The sequence below is a fragment of the Cornus florida genome, unplaced genomic scaffold, assembly GCF_030987335.1.
Source record: "Cornus florida cultivar Cherokee Brave unplaced genomic scaffold, ASM3098733v1 CherokeeBrave_3.0.0_Hap2_Chr09, whole genome shotgun sequence".
Classification (NCBI taxonomy): Eukaryota; Viridiplantae; Streptophyta; class Magnoliopsida; order Cornales; family Cornaceae; genus Cornus; species Cornus florida.
This window is the reverse complement of record NW_026775579.1, coordinates 90,483,858-90,500,473: the sequence shown is the minus strand read 5'-3', so window position 1 is coordinate 90,500,473 and position 16,616 is coordinate 90,483,858. Positions and strand designations below refer to the sequence as shown.

The window sequence follows — 16,616 nt, the reverse complement described above, 5'->3', positions numbered from 1 at the left end:
AGGCTTTTCAAATTGAGTAATGACATTAGTTTGGCAAATTGCTGCCAACTGCTGTTTCTCAAGGCATAGAATTTGTATACATTGTACTATATCATATTAACTTGTCAATGTAAGTTTGATATGTTGTATAACATAACCAAAGGCCAACTAGAAATACTTCATATGCTGCTAACTTTTATATCTGAAATACTGGAATTGTTGCCAAAATGACTTGTATGTCTCATCAATTACAACATATGCTCAACCACATGGCAGAGAAACAGAAAAACTATACTCCTAGTAGATATCAGGAAATCTAAAATATGCACTGGTTGCCCTTTTCTGGTTCCGAAGAAACTTCAGTCCTTTGCATCTGCAATTCCTCCAGGTGTTATCTGAAATACGTGTATCTGTTAAGGACAACTTGAAACCGATATATCAATGCAGGTTGGAAGTTTTAAGTAGCTGGAATAGGATGAATGCATAAATACAGATTGAGAGTGTTTAATTTAGGATCAGCGACCAAAATGACACCAGATTATAGTGGCACGTTGGGTTCGTGTTGAGTCAGTATTTACTTATGATCAAATGGTCACATTTATGATAAAAGATCCAGATTTTTTCAGAAAGTAATTGAGAACTAGCTTAACAGAGGAAGGATATTGCTTCGGCCTCTGGTAGATTTGGAGCATCAAACACCTTGCAGACACGCTGTTCCCCTTTGCCCTTCCTGAACATCAACCTTATTGTGGCTGCATGAGCAAGCACATGCCCTCCTGCTGGCTTTTTTGGATCTGATATGAACATACCTCCACCTGGGTCCGCAATCACTGCAACCATTGTTCAATTTACACAGGATTATTAGAAAGCCTCTAAAAATGCCAGTTTTACAACTAATTTCTCCATTGGAAGAATGACTGTACAAATTGCCCAATACTGATGATATATATTTAACTTTTATAGTTAGAAACCTTAGATATCTAGCAATTAAATCCTTTTAGCCATAATGAAAAAGCAAAGAGAACCTCAAATATGGAGCTATGCTCTGAATACTTTTATAGTATTATTATTACTATCAATGTTTGGTACTTTGAAATCGTAAATCTAATAATAAAACTAGAACCAGTTATTAAACTTGCTAATTGCAGAATCTGTCTGATGTGAAATGGGAATATTTGTGGATGGATGAACAAGCTAAGAGATGTTTTAGATTGGTCAAGGATTACCTTGGTTGGTCATATAGACTGCAACATTAAATTCCTCTGCTATCTTTATTAATCGAGAGAGCATCTGAGCTAGCTTTTGCTGCAGATACCAATCAACCGATGTCATTGAAGAGAATCAACACTTAAAGAGAAGGATTAGTATTTCTATAGTATTTAAGGTATGTTCAGAAGTGAATGAAGTAAACCTGGCGGTCTGCAAGTTCTCCTCTTCCTGTGAAATCCACTCGAAATAGAGCAATTACTGAGTCCACAATCTGGAATGTCAATTCATATATGTATAAGCTTACGAGGCCTCCTGATAGTTCTAGCATTAGGAAAGATTCCATTAATGGTGTTACTCACCAAAAGTCTAAAAGGCTCCTCAGCCATTTTTGCTGCCAGACCAAGTAGCAAGTTGTACTGATGTTCATATGTGTATGCACGGGCATAAATGATCTTTCATGTTACATGAATAAACACAATCAGTTCTGTTTATTTTCCAGATTCAATTGATAAAAAATACAAACATCCTCACATTGTCCAGGACTGCTCCTGCATCCATGCCAAACCTTTCAGCTATAGGTACTATTCGATCAGGTCGGCTACGAGAGTATATAGTTGAGGAGAGAACATAAAAGTTGGCGGGTAGTTGTTAAGATTTCATAAAATATGAACTACAATATATGCCAAATTCTGATGTTATGAGGGATAAACAAACAGAAAGGATACAAAGTTCCTTCAGTATCAATATAAGCAACTTTTCCATTCCCTCCTTTCATGTTAGTGGGAAGCTGCAAAAGCAATTGAATAGCTATAACTAACACAAATGTCACAATTTGGATCTAAATCAATATAGTTACTCTCATACATGAAGGACCAACACTAATCCATGATATTGTTGTAAAACTTAACTTTTCATCCACTGGCAATTGATGCAACAAATAGAGTAAGAAAATGGACCTGTGTAGAAACGCAGAGAGTATGTGCCAGCTGTGTCTTTCCAGACCTGAGACACAGTGTTGATGAAGCATATGGTTAGAAGCTAAGTTCAGAAATTAAACAGTAAAATGTAACTAAAAATTCATTTATAAGTAAAATCACAAATGTGCTTTATTCATTTAGAAATATTTGAACGTGAAAATGGGAGGATATTGTGGTTGTCACCTGAATTCCCCGAAAGCTTCTGTAATTGCCATAGTTTCAATTCCACCTTTGCAAAATTGTAAACACAAAGTAATTACAGCGAACACTGTCAATAAGAAACAACAAACTATTGAATCAACCAAAGCAATCAAGACTGCAAAATTACCGCCTAAGAGCTCATCTAGTGCCTGGCTTCCGGTTGTGATGCGGACTACCGACTTTCTCTGTAAAGTAAACTATAGTTAGTTTCAAATTCATCGTAAAATATGTGAACTTAACCAACTACTCTTGAAGGTTCTGCTAACATTCACTGTTTTCTCTAATTCCAGACTTCCCGCCAAAATTTTGAAAAACGATGCAGATATCAGATCAATACTGAGCTGATATCTGCCCGGATGGATCAAATTTCTACATCCAAAGTTCCTCTACATCTTAGCTTATGGAATAGCTATCGACTGAAATCTAAGAGAATTAAGATCTTACTCTGAGCAGAGCTTCACTTCCGGTGATGTAGCCGAAATTCTGAGAGAAATTCGAATGAAATAAGTTAGCAGAAAATAGTTTAAATGGGAAAAAGTATAAATAATCGCATATTAACGTTTTGGTCAATAAAAAAGCTCTAACCACTAGCTTTTCTGCAGCCTCGCATATCTTTTCCACTTTGGCTTCAGATAATCCTTTGATTCCAGTTAAGCTCTGCAAAGTTGATTCAAGTCTAAGCAAAGCTTGCCAAAATTATCAAAGTTCGAAGGATTTAAACTGAAACATGTCTTTTCACCTTCTTCGTATGCATCATCAAGCCATTGCAGGTGTAGATCCCTGCATCTTGAAGTTTTCTCACATCTCCAGCATTGATTCCATGAGTAGTCACTGCGAAGATGCAAAAATTGGGAACAAACTAGATACATAATAGGCAGTACAAATTCAACTCTCTCCACGACTGAACTAAATCACAAAAATCGACAACTGCTTCCAAAACAGAGATGTTTATCTATATTTACAGACGAAATTAAACTGAAATTCAGATGAACGTCTCACTCAAGAAATCATAAATCCAGCGGAATTCTAAATATATAATCGTAAACGAAGAAGAATAGAAAGGGAAAAAAAAAGGAAAACCTAAATTCTGCAGAAATTTGCAAATAGTAAGAGGTTTGAATTCGAATCTCATCAATCTACCAATAAATTGAAATTATAACTCCAAGCTATGGTGAAACAAAGTGCATTTCGATTAACAAACATGTAAACTCGGCAGCAATACGAGCATGAGGCAACGTGAAAACGAGAACAAACAAAATTAAAGGACATGATCAGAAATAAGGAGAAATCAAAGATTTATCGTTACATTTGTCGATCGCTTCAAACAATTCTTCTTCATCATCGATCTCTTCTCTTTCGACGAGTTGCAACTGGCTCTGTTCTTCGGATCTGAGCTCAAACACACACAGAAAATCAACAAATCATTAGGACTTTGATCTAACACAATTCCTCTATATCTAGAAATCAACCAGATACGTTAGCGATCGGATCAGAGCTTACTTGAAAGAAACCATGTTTGTTTCACTAGAGAGAGAGAGAGAGCGCGCTCTGGTTTTGCGAGTTTGAAACTGAATATTTTGAATTCTGAACACTGTGAAACCAAATTAAATGGCGGAATTGAAGACATTTATCAAGTTTGAGTTAATTCGTGTCTGGGATCCATTTCTATACGGATACACACACATACACTAACGTATTCTACACTATTGGCTAATGGGATAAGTGGCGAAGGTTGACTGTTTGGATATTTTCGTCTTTTAAGATAGTTGAAGTCCCTTAGTAAGGTCAATATGTATATATATATATTTGTTAGGAAATTCTATTTATTGAAAATAAGAAATATTTTTCACTAAAAGCATGATACACATTTTGGCATATAATCATATCACTGCCTATACGTGGCAATTTATTGGAATTATAGCAGATATATATAGTTTAAATATTAAATAAAATAAATATTCAATAACTATAATACTTGTGTAAACTTCTTTGCTTACACTGATGGGCTATTAAGAATAAATTAATCCATAAAATTTGTGTAGAACAAACTAATTTAAATTTTGGTGATCTTTTTCTTTCTTTTTTTAATGTAAAATTAGCATGAAAAGATGGCATAGAACAAAATTGAATGTTTAGTTTTAAAATAAAGCTTGATGTGAAGTCTGAATTACAAGTTCGGTTTATACTGTTACTTTGTACCTCAATGGAAAAATTATCTTTTATATCCTTGAATGCCCTTTATATTTAAGTCTCTTTATTTTTTTGTGTGTTGAATATATGTTCATATTTTCAGAAACAACCGAATTTGTTAGGGTTTTGTGATAACCCTTCATTATAAACACCCATTATTGATAGTGAAATTTCTAATGTAATCTAAGCAAAAACAATTTTGGCGAACCAGATAAATTGTGCGTCTTCTTGTGTATTGTGTTTTATTTTTCCTTCAAAAATTTGGTCTCCATATAGTACTCTTTTCCTGGCTCATGTTTGATGCCTAAGGAAGAGAGAGAGCATTGATCTGTATTTTTTTTTTTTTTTTTTTTGTTTCAAATTGAGATTGTAAGACTTCATTCAACGAGGTTGCTTAATATATACAATGGATGTCATTACATTTTTGTGTGTCCTGTGTTTTCCTTAGGTCATGGATGTTTTCCATCATGAAAATAGCAAGTTACAACAACTGCTTCAAATAGAAGGAATCTAAGATGACTGAAAAAATAGAACAGTAAGATTGTCCATATTTGAATTTCATAACAAGCTGACAGTTTTCTGTATTCAGCTTTTCTTTCCCATTTTATTGTCTTTCTTGTTTTTTTTCTTTAGAAGATCATCTCTCTCAAGTATGTGTAGAGTCGTTAGAACAAAATGTATTACACACATGACAAGTATAGCTATTTGAAGTGCAATTTGTATGGACTAGGACATATTCCTTTTTACATATTTAAAAAGTTATTGTGACCGGAACGGTCTCTCCTCGTGCTGAAATAAGGCTGCCTACATCTACATCTTATGCGCCCCTTTTTGGTTTTAGGGTTCTCAATAACAAACCTCCTACACCACATGCACTAAGATTGTTTCCTTGTGACCAGGAATTCACGGGTTCAAAACCAGAAACAATCAATCCCAGGGTGGGAAAGGTTTTCACTTATCCTCTAGTTTGTGAAGGGAATTGCTAAATATGAAATTTATACCATGATAGATAGGTATTGCGGAGAGAAATGGACCTGTAATCTGGATGCATGCAACTTGCAGAGTCTTGTGTTCCAAAGAAAACTGAAGCTCTAGCACTTTGTAATCACTGATATAAGCTGTACGACCTTACAACTGACAGAATCAATATCTTACATATACAAAGGTGACTCTACCATAACTGTTGAACAACCCTACACCACTCACCCAGTACAATTTCTTTCTTTAATCTAATTAACAATAAAACATTACTCTCTTCACATTCTCCTTCAGGGCCGGCAGGGGCCGCACACCGGACTCTCCAGCTGCTCGTGTGCCCTTGGCAGCTTGACCTGCACAGCTATTTTCCTGCATATATGGTTCCATGTAGAATCTTGCTCGAAATGCCGCTAAGTGCGCATAATACGCCGGAGGAACTGTGCGCAATGATCCGTGAAATTAATCATTAACAGATAATTGAAACCCTACTATAGACAATGCGAATAAACTTGAATTAATGATCCATGTGTTAATTTTAAGCGTAAGAGCATACAATTCTAAATGAATTGTGATGTAATGAGGCGCTACTACTCTATGGGCATGATTTAATTCAAGTGGCATAACTCAAATGCCCTTTTAAAAGTTTGACCAACAACTTATCGGGGGGTAAAAATGGTTCTTGACAATACAGTACTCGGGGTGAGTTTTGGTCACTTTATTCATTTTCATTTTTTCCCCCTTTCCACATAATATTCTAATGCTTCAACTGAGGGCCTACAGTGGTGAGTGAGAGCATGTTAGGCTTTCAAGAATTCTTCTTGTTCCTCCAAATCGGAGGACATTTTTGAAGCTGAGGTAAATGATAATCATGGTGTACTGTTCTCATGGTGTCTGTCATGGCCTTCTTATTCGTGTTTTTGGAAGTACTGAGCTTAAGCGGCTGATATGATATGCAAATTAATGAGCAACCAGGTAGAGGAGGAGGAGCAATGGCTTACCAACAGAGACAGAACGCGTGCACCTGGCATATGTGTAACAGAGATTGTTGGTCAGTGACTGGATCCCATCTGCTGTAAAATTATTTTCATCCCATAGAACATGGTAATGAGCTGGCCGACTAGTTCCCTGTCATATTACCAAGAAGTAATGATTCGTTAATTTTAAATTTCAGAAATCAGTTTCTATTTAATTTTAAACTACAGGAGATTAAGATTTTTACACAAAATGAATTATCCCCCCTGTGAAATATGGTAAAGAGTCCTCCCTATCGGTCCCTTCTGTTTCAGGTATCTCACCCGAAGAAAGAAGTTCCATTATAACCATAGGACCTTAAGATAAGTTAGTGACCAGACTGAGGTCAGAGTTGGACCTCATCTAAAGGTGTGTAGGTCCTCCCAGAAAAGGCAGAAAAACAATATCAAGTAATTTAACAGATAGTATCATCTTCACAACAATAATGCAACAAGTTTAAGTTGTTCTGTTTGCACATGAGAATACCAACAAAGAGTTTTTTAACAACATTATTTGCACATGAGAATACCAACAAGAGATTTTTTAAAGAAATTATTCTTTATTAAAATGTTGTTTCACCATCTTCAGAGCTACAAGACTAACTGCATATACTTTTCTAATCCCAAATGCAAATGGAAAAAATGAAATGAAAAGAAAAACCATGTTTTTACCTGAATACCAGCATGGCTGCAGAGATAAAAGTCAAATTCCGTAGGATGACAAATTTTAGAATCAACCACAGTGCCTGAGAAAACAACAGCATCATTAGATAGATTTTAAATATATATATATATAACACTAAGAGTGACATTTATGTATATTTATGTTAGGGGTGACAGCTTTCCAATGAGTAAAATATTACCAGGCAAAATGTTTCCACTTTTGTCGGTGCTGCTCCGATCCCTATGGTTGTTGGGAAACAACCGGGTGTGATGTCGTTTTTGTACCACAATGAAAGTCACTGGCGGTTGATAGTTCGGTTCTAAAGACGCACAAGCCTATATAGATATCATCTTATCAGGGCCACAAAATTTTCTACCTTGTTTCTGATAATTTTTAGAACAGAATAAGACAGAATAAAAAAAATAAAGCAGCACTAACCTTCCGAATCGCATCTAACTCAAAAAGTAGGACTTGGTAAAATTGCCCTTCACTCACACCATCCCTGCTCAAATTTTTTTTCAATTAGAGATTTGAATTACAATCATGGAATAAGTTTATGATGCATATCTGTATAGAATCCAACTAGGCATTTTAGCATGCAGGCCAACAATACTGACATATGAATTTAGCGACACTTATATACACTTGAGCTCAGAGGCAATTACATGCAATCTCCCATGTATACATGCATATGCACATTAGAAACATCTCATGGTATTGAAGTACAATGGACTCTGATAAAAATGATGTTTATGGTTGTTTCGCGTCAAAGGCGATGGCAATGGTAGCGATGATGATGGTGGCAGTAATGCAGGAAGGCAAATTATTGGTGATGGAGGCATAACCAGGCTAGGTTAGGTGGATAATGCAGTGTTGTTCAATCGGTGACAGAGATGATGTTGACGTCAGCAGGAAAACTATAAAGCAGCCTGGAGTATCATACCAAATTGAGACCAAACGAAGGTAGCTGTGAGGTAATTCAAGTGCTCTGTGTCAAGAGACATCAAAAGGCAGGCATGGAACAAATTTTAAAATTGAAAAAGGTTATGAAAATGTCTCTTTCATGACGAGAGTCATGAATCACCTTGTTGATCACTATCGCTGGATTAAAAAAAGGTATTGAGATTTGTGAATAAAAAGACAAATTCGAAGCAATCTTAAAGTAAAATTCGCAATCTAAGATCTAATAAAGAGAGCCCATGATCCTTGTCATGGGAGGAACCTCCAGGTTGCATTTTCCTTGTAGAAAATACTTCTAAAAAATCAATAGTTTTAGAAAAGTATATTAACCTGTAAAATATAATCCTCAGTGGTTTTTGCCCTGTTGCTTTCCGGAAAGACACCAGAAGATCCCTGCATTGACAGAAATGTAATATAAATAACGAACCCTCCCACCACCAAAAGAGAATAAAGAAAATAATTGTACAGAAAAAGAAATATTTAAATAATGAGAAGACCAAGGTAGCAGAGGTGAAAGGTCTATACCGAATCATGCCACCACAAACTGTGCCACGAACAGGATCGTGCCATGTCTTGTACAAATCTTGTATTAGTTCCTGTCTATGAGCTTGAGCACATACCAGTCCCGCATATTTTGTAACTTCAGGCCAATCCTGAGATGCTACAACCTACAGTGGAACAACTTCTATCAGTAACAAGATCCTAAACCTACTTACGAGGAAAAAGTGGGGAGGAGGGTTCCCATGGTCATTGCAGGAAAAAGTTTCTAAGAAGCATGATATCAGTTAAGGAATTTTACAGCAGCTATCGAGGGGCTGGAGTCTTCTCCATTCTCTGGGTGAGTCACATCTGCTCCAAATATTATGGTTGGTATGTCACTGACTAACGGTATCCGACAGCTGATAGCATCCAGAAGAACAGTGTTTCTACCACCCATCTGCACTATCAATAAGAACACTTAAAAAGTTGGCTATATTATGAATTCAACTGATCTGCAATTAAGAATGAATTTGATAAATAATGTGAGAAGAGTATGAAAGCCCAAGCTAGATACAGCAATGGCAAATATATCAGGGAAAAAATGTGGATGAAGTTTGAAAACAACATGTCAAACACATGAAATATATCAGCTTCAGGTATGCAGGCATTCTCAGAGAGTGAAATGTGAAATTTAAACTGGTGTCCCCATAGAATAAGGAGATATATCGCACCTTAACATTGATCTTCAATGACACATTAGCCAAGTATTGCTTGCTAATCTTGAAGACATGTTTAGTAAGACAGCATTGTGATATCAAACCGAGATCAGTTTCACATATTCGTTTCAGATCACCTAGAAATCCAGAATAAGATCAAACTTGTAATGTCAATAAATCTTCAATTTCAATGCAATTCAAACAAAACAAGTTCACACTAGACATACCATATAGAGACCCATTGTTGTCTGGCAAAATAACCAATACAAGCTCCAATTCTTTCCCTTTGAGTTTGTTCATACATGCATGATAAACATGTTTTAAAGCTTTCTCTACTTGCTCAGGCCTGGCTGAATAGATTGGAATCACAGCCTCTGGATTGAATTCCTACAAAACAACAGCAGATTGCAACTTTAGAGCAAAACAAAGAGTTATTGACCTATAAAACATACAGAAATAGAACACACACACACACACACACACACATATATATTAAATAAATAAATAAGTATATATATATACTACCATGCCAGAAACTTGACACATTTGAGCCAGTTCATTGCAAAACCCACGAGCAACACCCTCTTGCACGCTCCGTGAGAAGTTGATACATGCCCACCGGCTAACAGTCATCCCATTAATCATTTTCTGTTATATACAAGATCAATAGATAAGTTGCAGAAGCTATATCAGCCATAAATATTCACCCCTTTTATAGTGAGAGAATATTGAAAGACACCCAAATCAAAGAATGTATAAATTCAGGAGCATTTGGAATTTTTCTTTAAATTATAGATGAGATGAATTAATGTTCAATCTCTCAATTCTGACTATCTTAGTTGAACAACAGCAGATGAACTAAATCACTTTTATACATGTTGATTAGTAAGCTGAAGTTAGTCGATCCTTGCATGAAAATTAAAGCAACTTAATACAAGCACATTTTTGCTTAGCCGAGAAAATAAAATAAGGCATTCTCCAGAACAGGAAAGAATAATACCTTGTTCATCATATTCCACTGACCAACTTGAGGCAAGCAATCCCTTTCCTTCCCAGTTTCATGATATTTCAGCTGCAGATAAGAGTAACATCAGTCAGTGGTGAAACATCCTCATTCATTTAAAGATTGAACAAAGAGATTTAGGAAGAACAGTATTACCCAAGGAGCAGGGAGAACTCGAGCCTCTACTGAAGCGAGTTTTTCACTGATTTTGATCCCAAACTCCTTCGCATATGGATCTTGATCATAAGCATTATGTCGAACTGTCTGTTTGCAATTGGAAGAGCACAAAGGATAAAACATAACTTTTCTTAGGCGTGGCCAATTCCCAGAAACATCAAAAGATTCACAAAGTAAAATTATTTTAAAATAATGGTTTGTAATTTAAAGGATCCTTAAACAGAAAATAAGTGTATGTGCTCAATATAATAACTTTATGTCAAGTAATTTTCAACAGTTCCCTCCTCGCATTAATTTTGATCCTACTTAAGTTAGGGGTATTACATTAAGTGACTTTGATATTTTTTCCCACAGTGATATAGTGTTTCATGTAGAAGGTAGATTCTGGTCATAGTTTTAAACCAATAATGTTTTCAAATTAAATATTTCAGTGAATTTTAATATCTATAGCTACATTCCCATCATGTAATCACATAGATCATAAACTAATAAATTTAATAATGCTCATGTGATTGCAAGGTGCCAGAGGATAGTAGCATACAATATTAGGTCTTCACATTTATTAAGTTATTTAATTTTTTTAATGTACATGTGATTGCAAGGAGCCAGAGTATACCATATTAGGTTTTTCATTTATTATGTTATTTGGCAATACAATAGTGGACTAAATAAAAGTTCTTTTTTCTTCTCAACATCAGTAACCAAATGGAACATAAAACGATAAACAAAACATGCAGCCAATAATTCGCTGAAGTTTTTCTGACATTACCAAAGTAAAATATAGGCAAGATTTTAGTATCGCAGATACCTGCAAAATGTCATTTTCTTGATCCCTGGGCCTTTGGCACGTAACTTTCAAAAGAGAAGTAATTTGTTTCTCATTCAATCTTTTTGTATATCGTTGTCCCTCAACAATCTTGCAGGCCTGCAAACCAACACCCAACAGATGAGATACATGTTCTGAAAAAGGGAATGTAATTGAATCCATCAGTAGGAAATGAAGTACTTGTAGTGAGTGTCAGCTCTTTTACCTCCATGGGTAAATAGTTTGCCTTCTTCTGATTTCCTACTTGAAGGCAAGGAAGATGTGTATGTTGAATTGTGAAGCCATACATTTCTTGGAAGTACTCAACAACTGATTTCATGGTTGAGTTGTCATCAACTGGAAACCTGAACAAAAAAACAATGGCAGATTAGACATTTATGCAGGCTTATCAAGAATCCACGAGAAGAGGAAAAAAATTGCAAGTGAATAGTGATTTGATTCAAGATGAATGTGATAAAATGACAAGAGAGAGACTAGGAAAAAAAAAATGAGTGCTTAAGTAATGACATATACATGGAGGTTGAGAGTTTGAATCCCCTTGGGGCCACCCCCAGGGAATTTTTCGGGTAATTGGTTGGTGCATGTGGGACCGGGGGGGGGGGGGGGGGGGGGGGGGAGGACTACATGTGCCCAGGATTATGGGGTGCTCTAAAAAGTGTGACAAAAGAAAAAAAGAAAGAAAGAAAAAAGGTAATGAAATATATATGGAAGCCTACGAGCTAGTAGAAGATATATCTCTTGATTGGGATGAATGCTGAAATAGAACCTAAGCAATAAGTAATGAGAAACAATATAATGGTCTACATGTTTCAATAAAAATGGCCAATGGAACAGAACTACTGAAGAAGCCAACGTAGTTGACAATTAGCTTTGTTATTGTTGTTGTTCTATACCCCCTACTCCTTTTATCTTAGAATTGAATAAGATACCAAAAGTTAAAAGAACTCTTTGAAGGAAAAAGAAAAGATTCTTACACCAGTTCTCTTGTGGGCTGAGATGTTAATCCTGAAACACGGTACTTCCTTCGTACAGTACCCCTATGTGTTACTTCAACCTTCACTCCTCTAAGGGCCTTTTTGATCTGGCAGAAATTGCAAGGCAAAATTTAAAATTGAATAAAAAACCAAGGAAATAACCAAGCCATATCACCAAAAGAAAGATCAGTACCTTCACTCGATCAGAATCAGACAATGGCCTCGATAACACATCTTTGCCAAGAAGCTGGCCAACAAACTCTATAACAGGGAGAGCCTCAATAAATGCAGCCGAAGCCATATCTGTAAACCAAGAATATAGAAAAATGACAATTCGGAGAAAATTATTTAATGAATGAACAGCAATATCAATAACAATTAAAATTTCAACATATTGTGGTTTAGTTACCAATATTTAGAGACAAACCCATCTGGGTGGGTCTTATACTCTGGTAGAATCCACACCATGACTCTAAGCCATCACCAAGCCTTTGAGGTTTTCTAATATCAGGCGAAAAGAATGATCTTCCAACAGGGCAGTACCTTTAAAATACACAAAATATGAATGAGAACTCAATTTGAGCAATTCTCATCAACTGCCACGTATATAGATCAAATGATCTCAAAAACATTTGAGAGGCCATACCTCTTTGTTGAGAGCTCTCTCAATACAATGTCTAGAATTTGAAGAGCCTCTTGTGGAGCATCCGCGCGCTTACCAGCAAGAAATTGGCCCAAGTGATGCAAATTAGCCTTTGCAACAAACTTGATCACCACTTTGTATACCCTCTCCCTTCTGAAAAATTGTTCAAATGTCCAATTAATTTACAACATAGAAAATAGAAAAGGACATCCTTCACTTTTATATCTGTAATTTGTTTTTCATTCAATATTTTCCACCTAATTTGATTTAATAAGAACTTAAAAGAGGAGTAACAAAAAAAAAAAAAATGGCACATTTACATTATAAATTGGTGGTGTCCTTACCTGGGACCATTACTTCCATCTTCTTCATCTACAAGTTTGATGTTGAACTCCTTCCAAGCAAAAGGAAGCTCACCAGCAGTGTATAAGCTCTTTCTGCCATCATAAGCAGGCAGTCTCATCCCCAAGTCAGATTCTTTATGCAGTTTCACCAGCTCTGCTATGATGGCTCTGTTCACAGTTCTTGATGCAACTTCTGGAGTTATTGTAACCTGCAAGTAGCAGAACACAGATGATAAATAAATAAATAAATAAATAAGGCATATACAGAGAACAGAACAATCAGAACAATATTAATGACCAGGTTTTAAGACTTATTAATGCTAGTAAAAGACAAAGAGAAAGCAAAGGCCCATTCATTTACATCTGCAAAGTTACAGCAGATATAAGAAGAAAAAAACACCATAGGCATACTGAAATGTCAGCTTAAGGGCCCCAATTTTTAATTTTTTTTGCAGCTGTATATTCAACATATATGTCTAATGTAAACCAAGCAAAGAGAATAGCTTACATCATACTGGTTCAAGTCCTTGTCTGGTAACTCTGCAAAAAAATGGTTGGCCTTTACAATACATCTTGTCCCAAGCTGCCCATGACCAGGTCTAGGGGCAAAACTCAAAGACTTGCTGGAAGAAGGAAAACCCATCTCTACATCACACGAGTTGCTCCCATTTCCAACTGACCCACCATTTGGTATATCTGCTACATCAGCCCCAGCCGGTTTCGCCGCCAAGATGGGCTTATTCGCGGCGGTGCAAGGCCTTGAACTCGGCCGCATGAAAGCGTCGCCTTGATCGGATTTCCGGCCGCCTCTCCCCCTTCTTCTTCCTCTGTTTTTTGATGGAGGTGAGGTTTGGTTATGGAGTTTGGTGTTGTGGTGCTCTTGCGTTGGTGGGCCTTTGCCATTTTGGGCGGCTTTGTGGGGCTTCTGAACTGGGTTCATGGAGTTTTGTAAGTGGGGTTTGATCACAAGGTGTTGTTCTGAGCTCTCTTTAATCTGCCTAATGGGCATGATGAACTGATATGCAAAGCACAAAAACCTGTCCCAATGAAAGATCCTTCACCAAATAGCACACCAAGACACTGCCTTCTCTACTAGTTTTGGTTCACTTTCCTTCACAGATTTATGCCTATTTTCACTGAAAATCCTGAAATAGAGACCAGTAAGACATGTCAGCAACATGACCCAAATTGAAAAAATAGAAAAAAATATGCAGTATGATGATAATGCATCAGACTTTCACAAACAAAAGTAAAAGGGTACACATGAAAAACCAGTCTTTATTGCAGACCAGAGACATTACCCTTCCTTTGCAAAATAGATTTCAATCACAAAACCAAAAATACTTTTTAAATGTGTGTGTGTGTTTGTGTATGTGAGCCATTATCCTCTAGAATCCACAAACAAAAAATCTTTTTAGTGTTCTCACAGTAATGCCTGACCTTTTATCAAAAAGGCAAAATAATAAGCGAAAAAAAAATTTATATGCATGTTGTGTATTTTGTTGAATTTGCGCTCAAAATCTAAGAAACCCACCACTCCAAACAGAAACCCCCAAAAAAGAATTTGTAAATAAAATCAGTTGTGAACTGGGAAAAAACATATATGTGGAGACAAAACTAACCATTACCCAAAAACCCAATCCTTCTTCTTCCATGCTTCTCTATGAAACCCAATGACCACGAATCATGAAGACTATAACCTATCTAGATACATATATAATATTTGTATATATACTCGTATAGGTGTGTATATATATATATAATAATAATAAATTAGACAAATAGTGGCAATATCTAGAAGACAAAGTATTCTTTCACCTTGTCCCCTGACCAAATCCGAACTTTCATCAGCAAATCACAAAATAGACGAGTGAATCCAAGTGAGACATAACACACACACACAACACACATATATATACTTGTATAAATTATGTGATCCATGAGAGAATAAAACCCCTAAAAAAAAAACAAAAGTAAAGTAACAACGTACGTAAACATATAAGAGTGGGCAAAATTACCATTGAAAGTACCCAATTTCACTTTCAAAGAGAAAACAAAAATAAATAAAAGGTACCCAATTTTCCTGCTACATAGAAAATGACCCAAGAGATGAATATACAGTATGAAGTGTCCAAAGCTTACCCAAGAATTTGAACTCACCAACCAGCTCAGTGAGAGGCATTAAAAGACAAGACAAGAGCTTGAATCCACCAAAGCAATGAGCTTTAATCATGAACTGGGAGGGGCTCAAAAGATAAACTGCCAAAGAACTTGAAGCGCTAGAAAGTGGAGATAAAAAGAAGATGGTTTAGTGGGGTGTGATTGATTCTTCAGGGTCATGTGTGTGTGTATATATAGAGAGAGAGAGATCAGAGAGAGAGAGAGAGAGAGATGATGATGATGAATCTTATACACGCATGCAAGTGCTTTTGGTGTTTTCTTTATCACGTGTAAAAGGCTTGTGAAGGGCCAGCGTCCTTAGCTTTTTTTTAATTGCTTCTCTCTCCTCTCTTTCTCTCTCTAGAACTCACTTTCTCTCTCCTCCGTCCTCCATCCTCCATCCCATTTGGGTTTCTCTGGACTGATCGCGCAGCCTCGGGGACATACATGGTGTATTATAAAATACAATTTTGAAGCGCGCACACATATATATATATATATACACACACAAACAAAGAAAAGAAAATGAACTACTTATGATTAAAAGAATACACAGAAGAAGAATAATTCGAACTTGCAGTCCTCTCTCTCACGCAGACTTCTCAGTAAGTGCTTCATTTTCTCTCTCTAGAACACTTTATCTCTCTACAAATACAAACACTTGTTAGTTCTTTCTCTCTAGTCCCTATATGTATGTCCCAAAATCTTTCTGTGTACAACCTAGCCAGCAGCTTGGGTAAGCTGTAGCGGTCGGTCCAAGTTCAATATGAACTGGGCCACTTTAGTGTGGTCCACTTTATTCAAGGCCTTATCTGCTTTTCTGATTCATGGTCTAATTACCTGCGTCTCGAATGACCAAGTTAAAGTGTTCAACGTCTTAATCAAAGTGGGCTCACAATTGGGGTTTTTGATGAAGGGTGAGAAATGTCTATTGGGACCAAGGATTAGCGGGAATTAAATGGAGACTAGGGTGATATGGTGGGTTGTGAAGTAGCTGATGTTGTCCTTAGAACATGAGTAGTTTGTGAGACAAATCAGAAGGGAGTAATGGTACATATCATGACATACTGGACTAAGAGGCGCAAAGGCAGGATGCAATTCAGAAATTTACTTGATTTAATGGAG

At 36.4% G+C, this 16,616-nt stretch overlaps 2 protein-coding genes across 7 annotated transcripts; both read right to left on the bottom strand.

Annotated features, from left to right (window-relative positions):
• Positions 1-154: 154 nt before the first annotated feature.
• Positions 155-3,947, bottom strand: LOC132275090 (meiotic recombination protein DMC1 homolog). The gene is made up of 15 exons (XM_059776480.1): positions 3,867-3,947; positions 3,673-3,755; positions 3,106-3,197; positions 2,952-3,023; positions 2,811-2,849; positions 2,494-2,551; positions 2,349-2,394; positions 2,145-2,190; positions 1,914-1,975; positions 1,720-1,786; positions 1,548-1,640; positions 1,391-1,459; positions 1,206-1,284; positions 643-809; positions 155-383 (listed from the first exon to the last, which is right to left on the bottom strand). The coding sequence occupies exons 1-15, from the start codon at positions 3,878-3,880 to the stop codon at positions 339-341; spliced, it is 1,032 nt and encodes a 343-aa protein (XP_059632463.1). The 5' UTR covers positions 3,881-3,947; the 3' UTR covers positions 155-338.
• Positions 3,948-5,622: 1,675 nt separating this feature from the next.
• LOC132275089 (protein argonaute 10-like) lies at positions 5,623-16,160 on the bottom strand. 6 transcript variants are annotated; one of them, XM_059776474.1, is made up of 22 exons: positions 15,474-16,160; positions 13,840-14,476; positions 13,332-13,540; positions 12,991-13,140; positions 12,754-12,887; positions 12,538-12,647; positions 12,345-12,451; positions 11,576-11,714; positions 11,353-11,469; positions 10,524-10,631; positions 10,365-10,436; positions 9,890-10,012; positions 9,592-9,751; positions 9,380-9,501; positions 8,968-9,105; positions 8,694-8,836; positions 8,499-8,561; positions 7,647-7,710; positions 7,408-7,543; positions 7,217-7,290; positions 6,533-6,659; positions 5,623-5,971 (listed from the first exon to the last, which is right to left on the bottom strand). In XM_059776474.1, exons 2-22 carry the CDS (start codon positions 14,338-14,340, stop codon positions 5,790-5,792), a joined length of 2,979 nt encoding a protein of 992 aa, XP_059632457.1. In that variant the 5' UTR covers positions 14,341-14,476; positions 15,474-16,160; the 3' UTR covers positions 5,623-5,789. The 6 variants fall into 6 exon arrangements, with proteins under 6 accessions (XP_059632457.1, XP_059632460.1, XP_059632459.1 ...); XM_059776477.1 differs by having other exon boundaries at positions 15,492-16,160; XM_059776476.1 differs by lacking the exon at positions 15,474-16,160 and adding an exon at positions 15,150-15,269.
• Between the last annotated feature and the right edge of the window lie 456 nt (positions 16,161-16,616).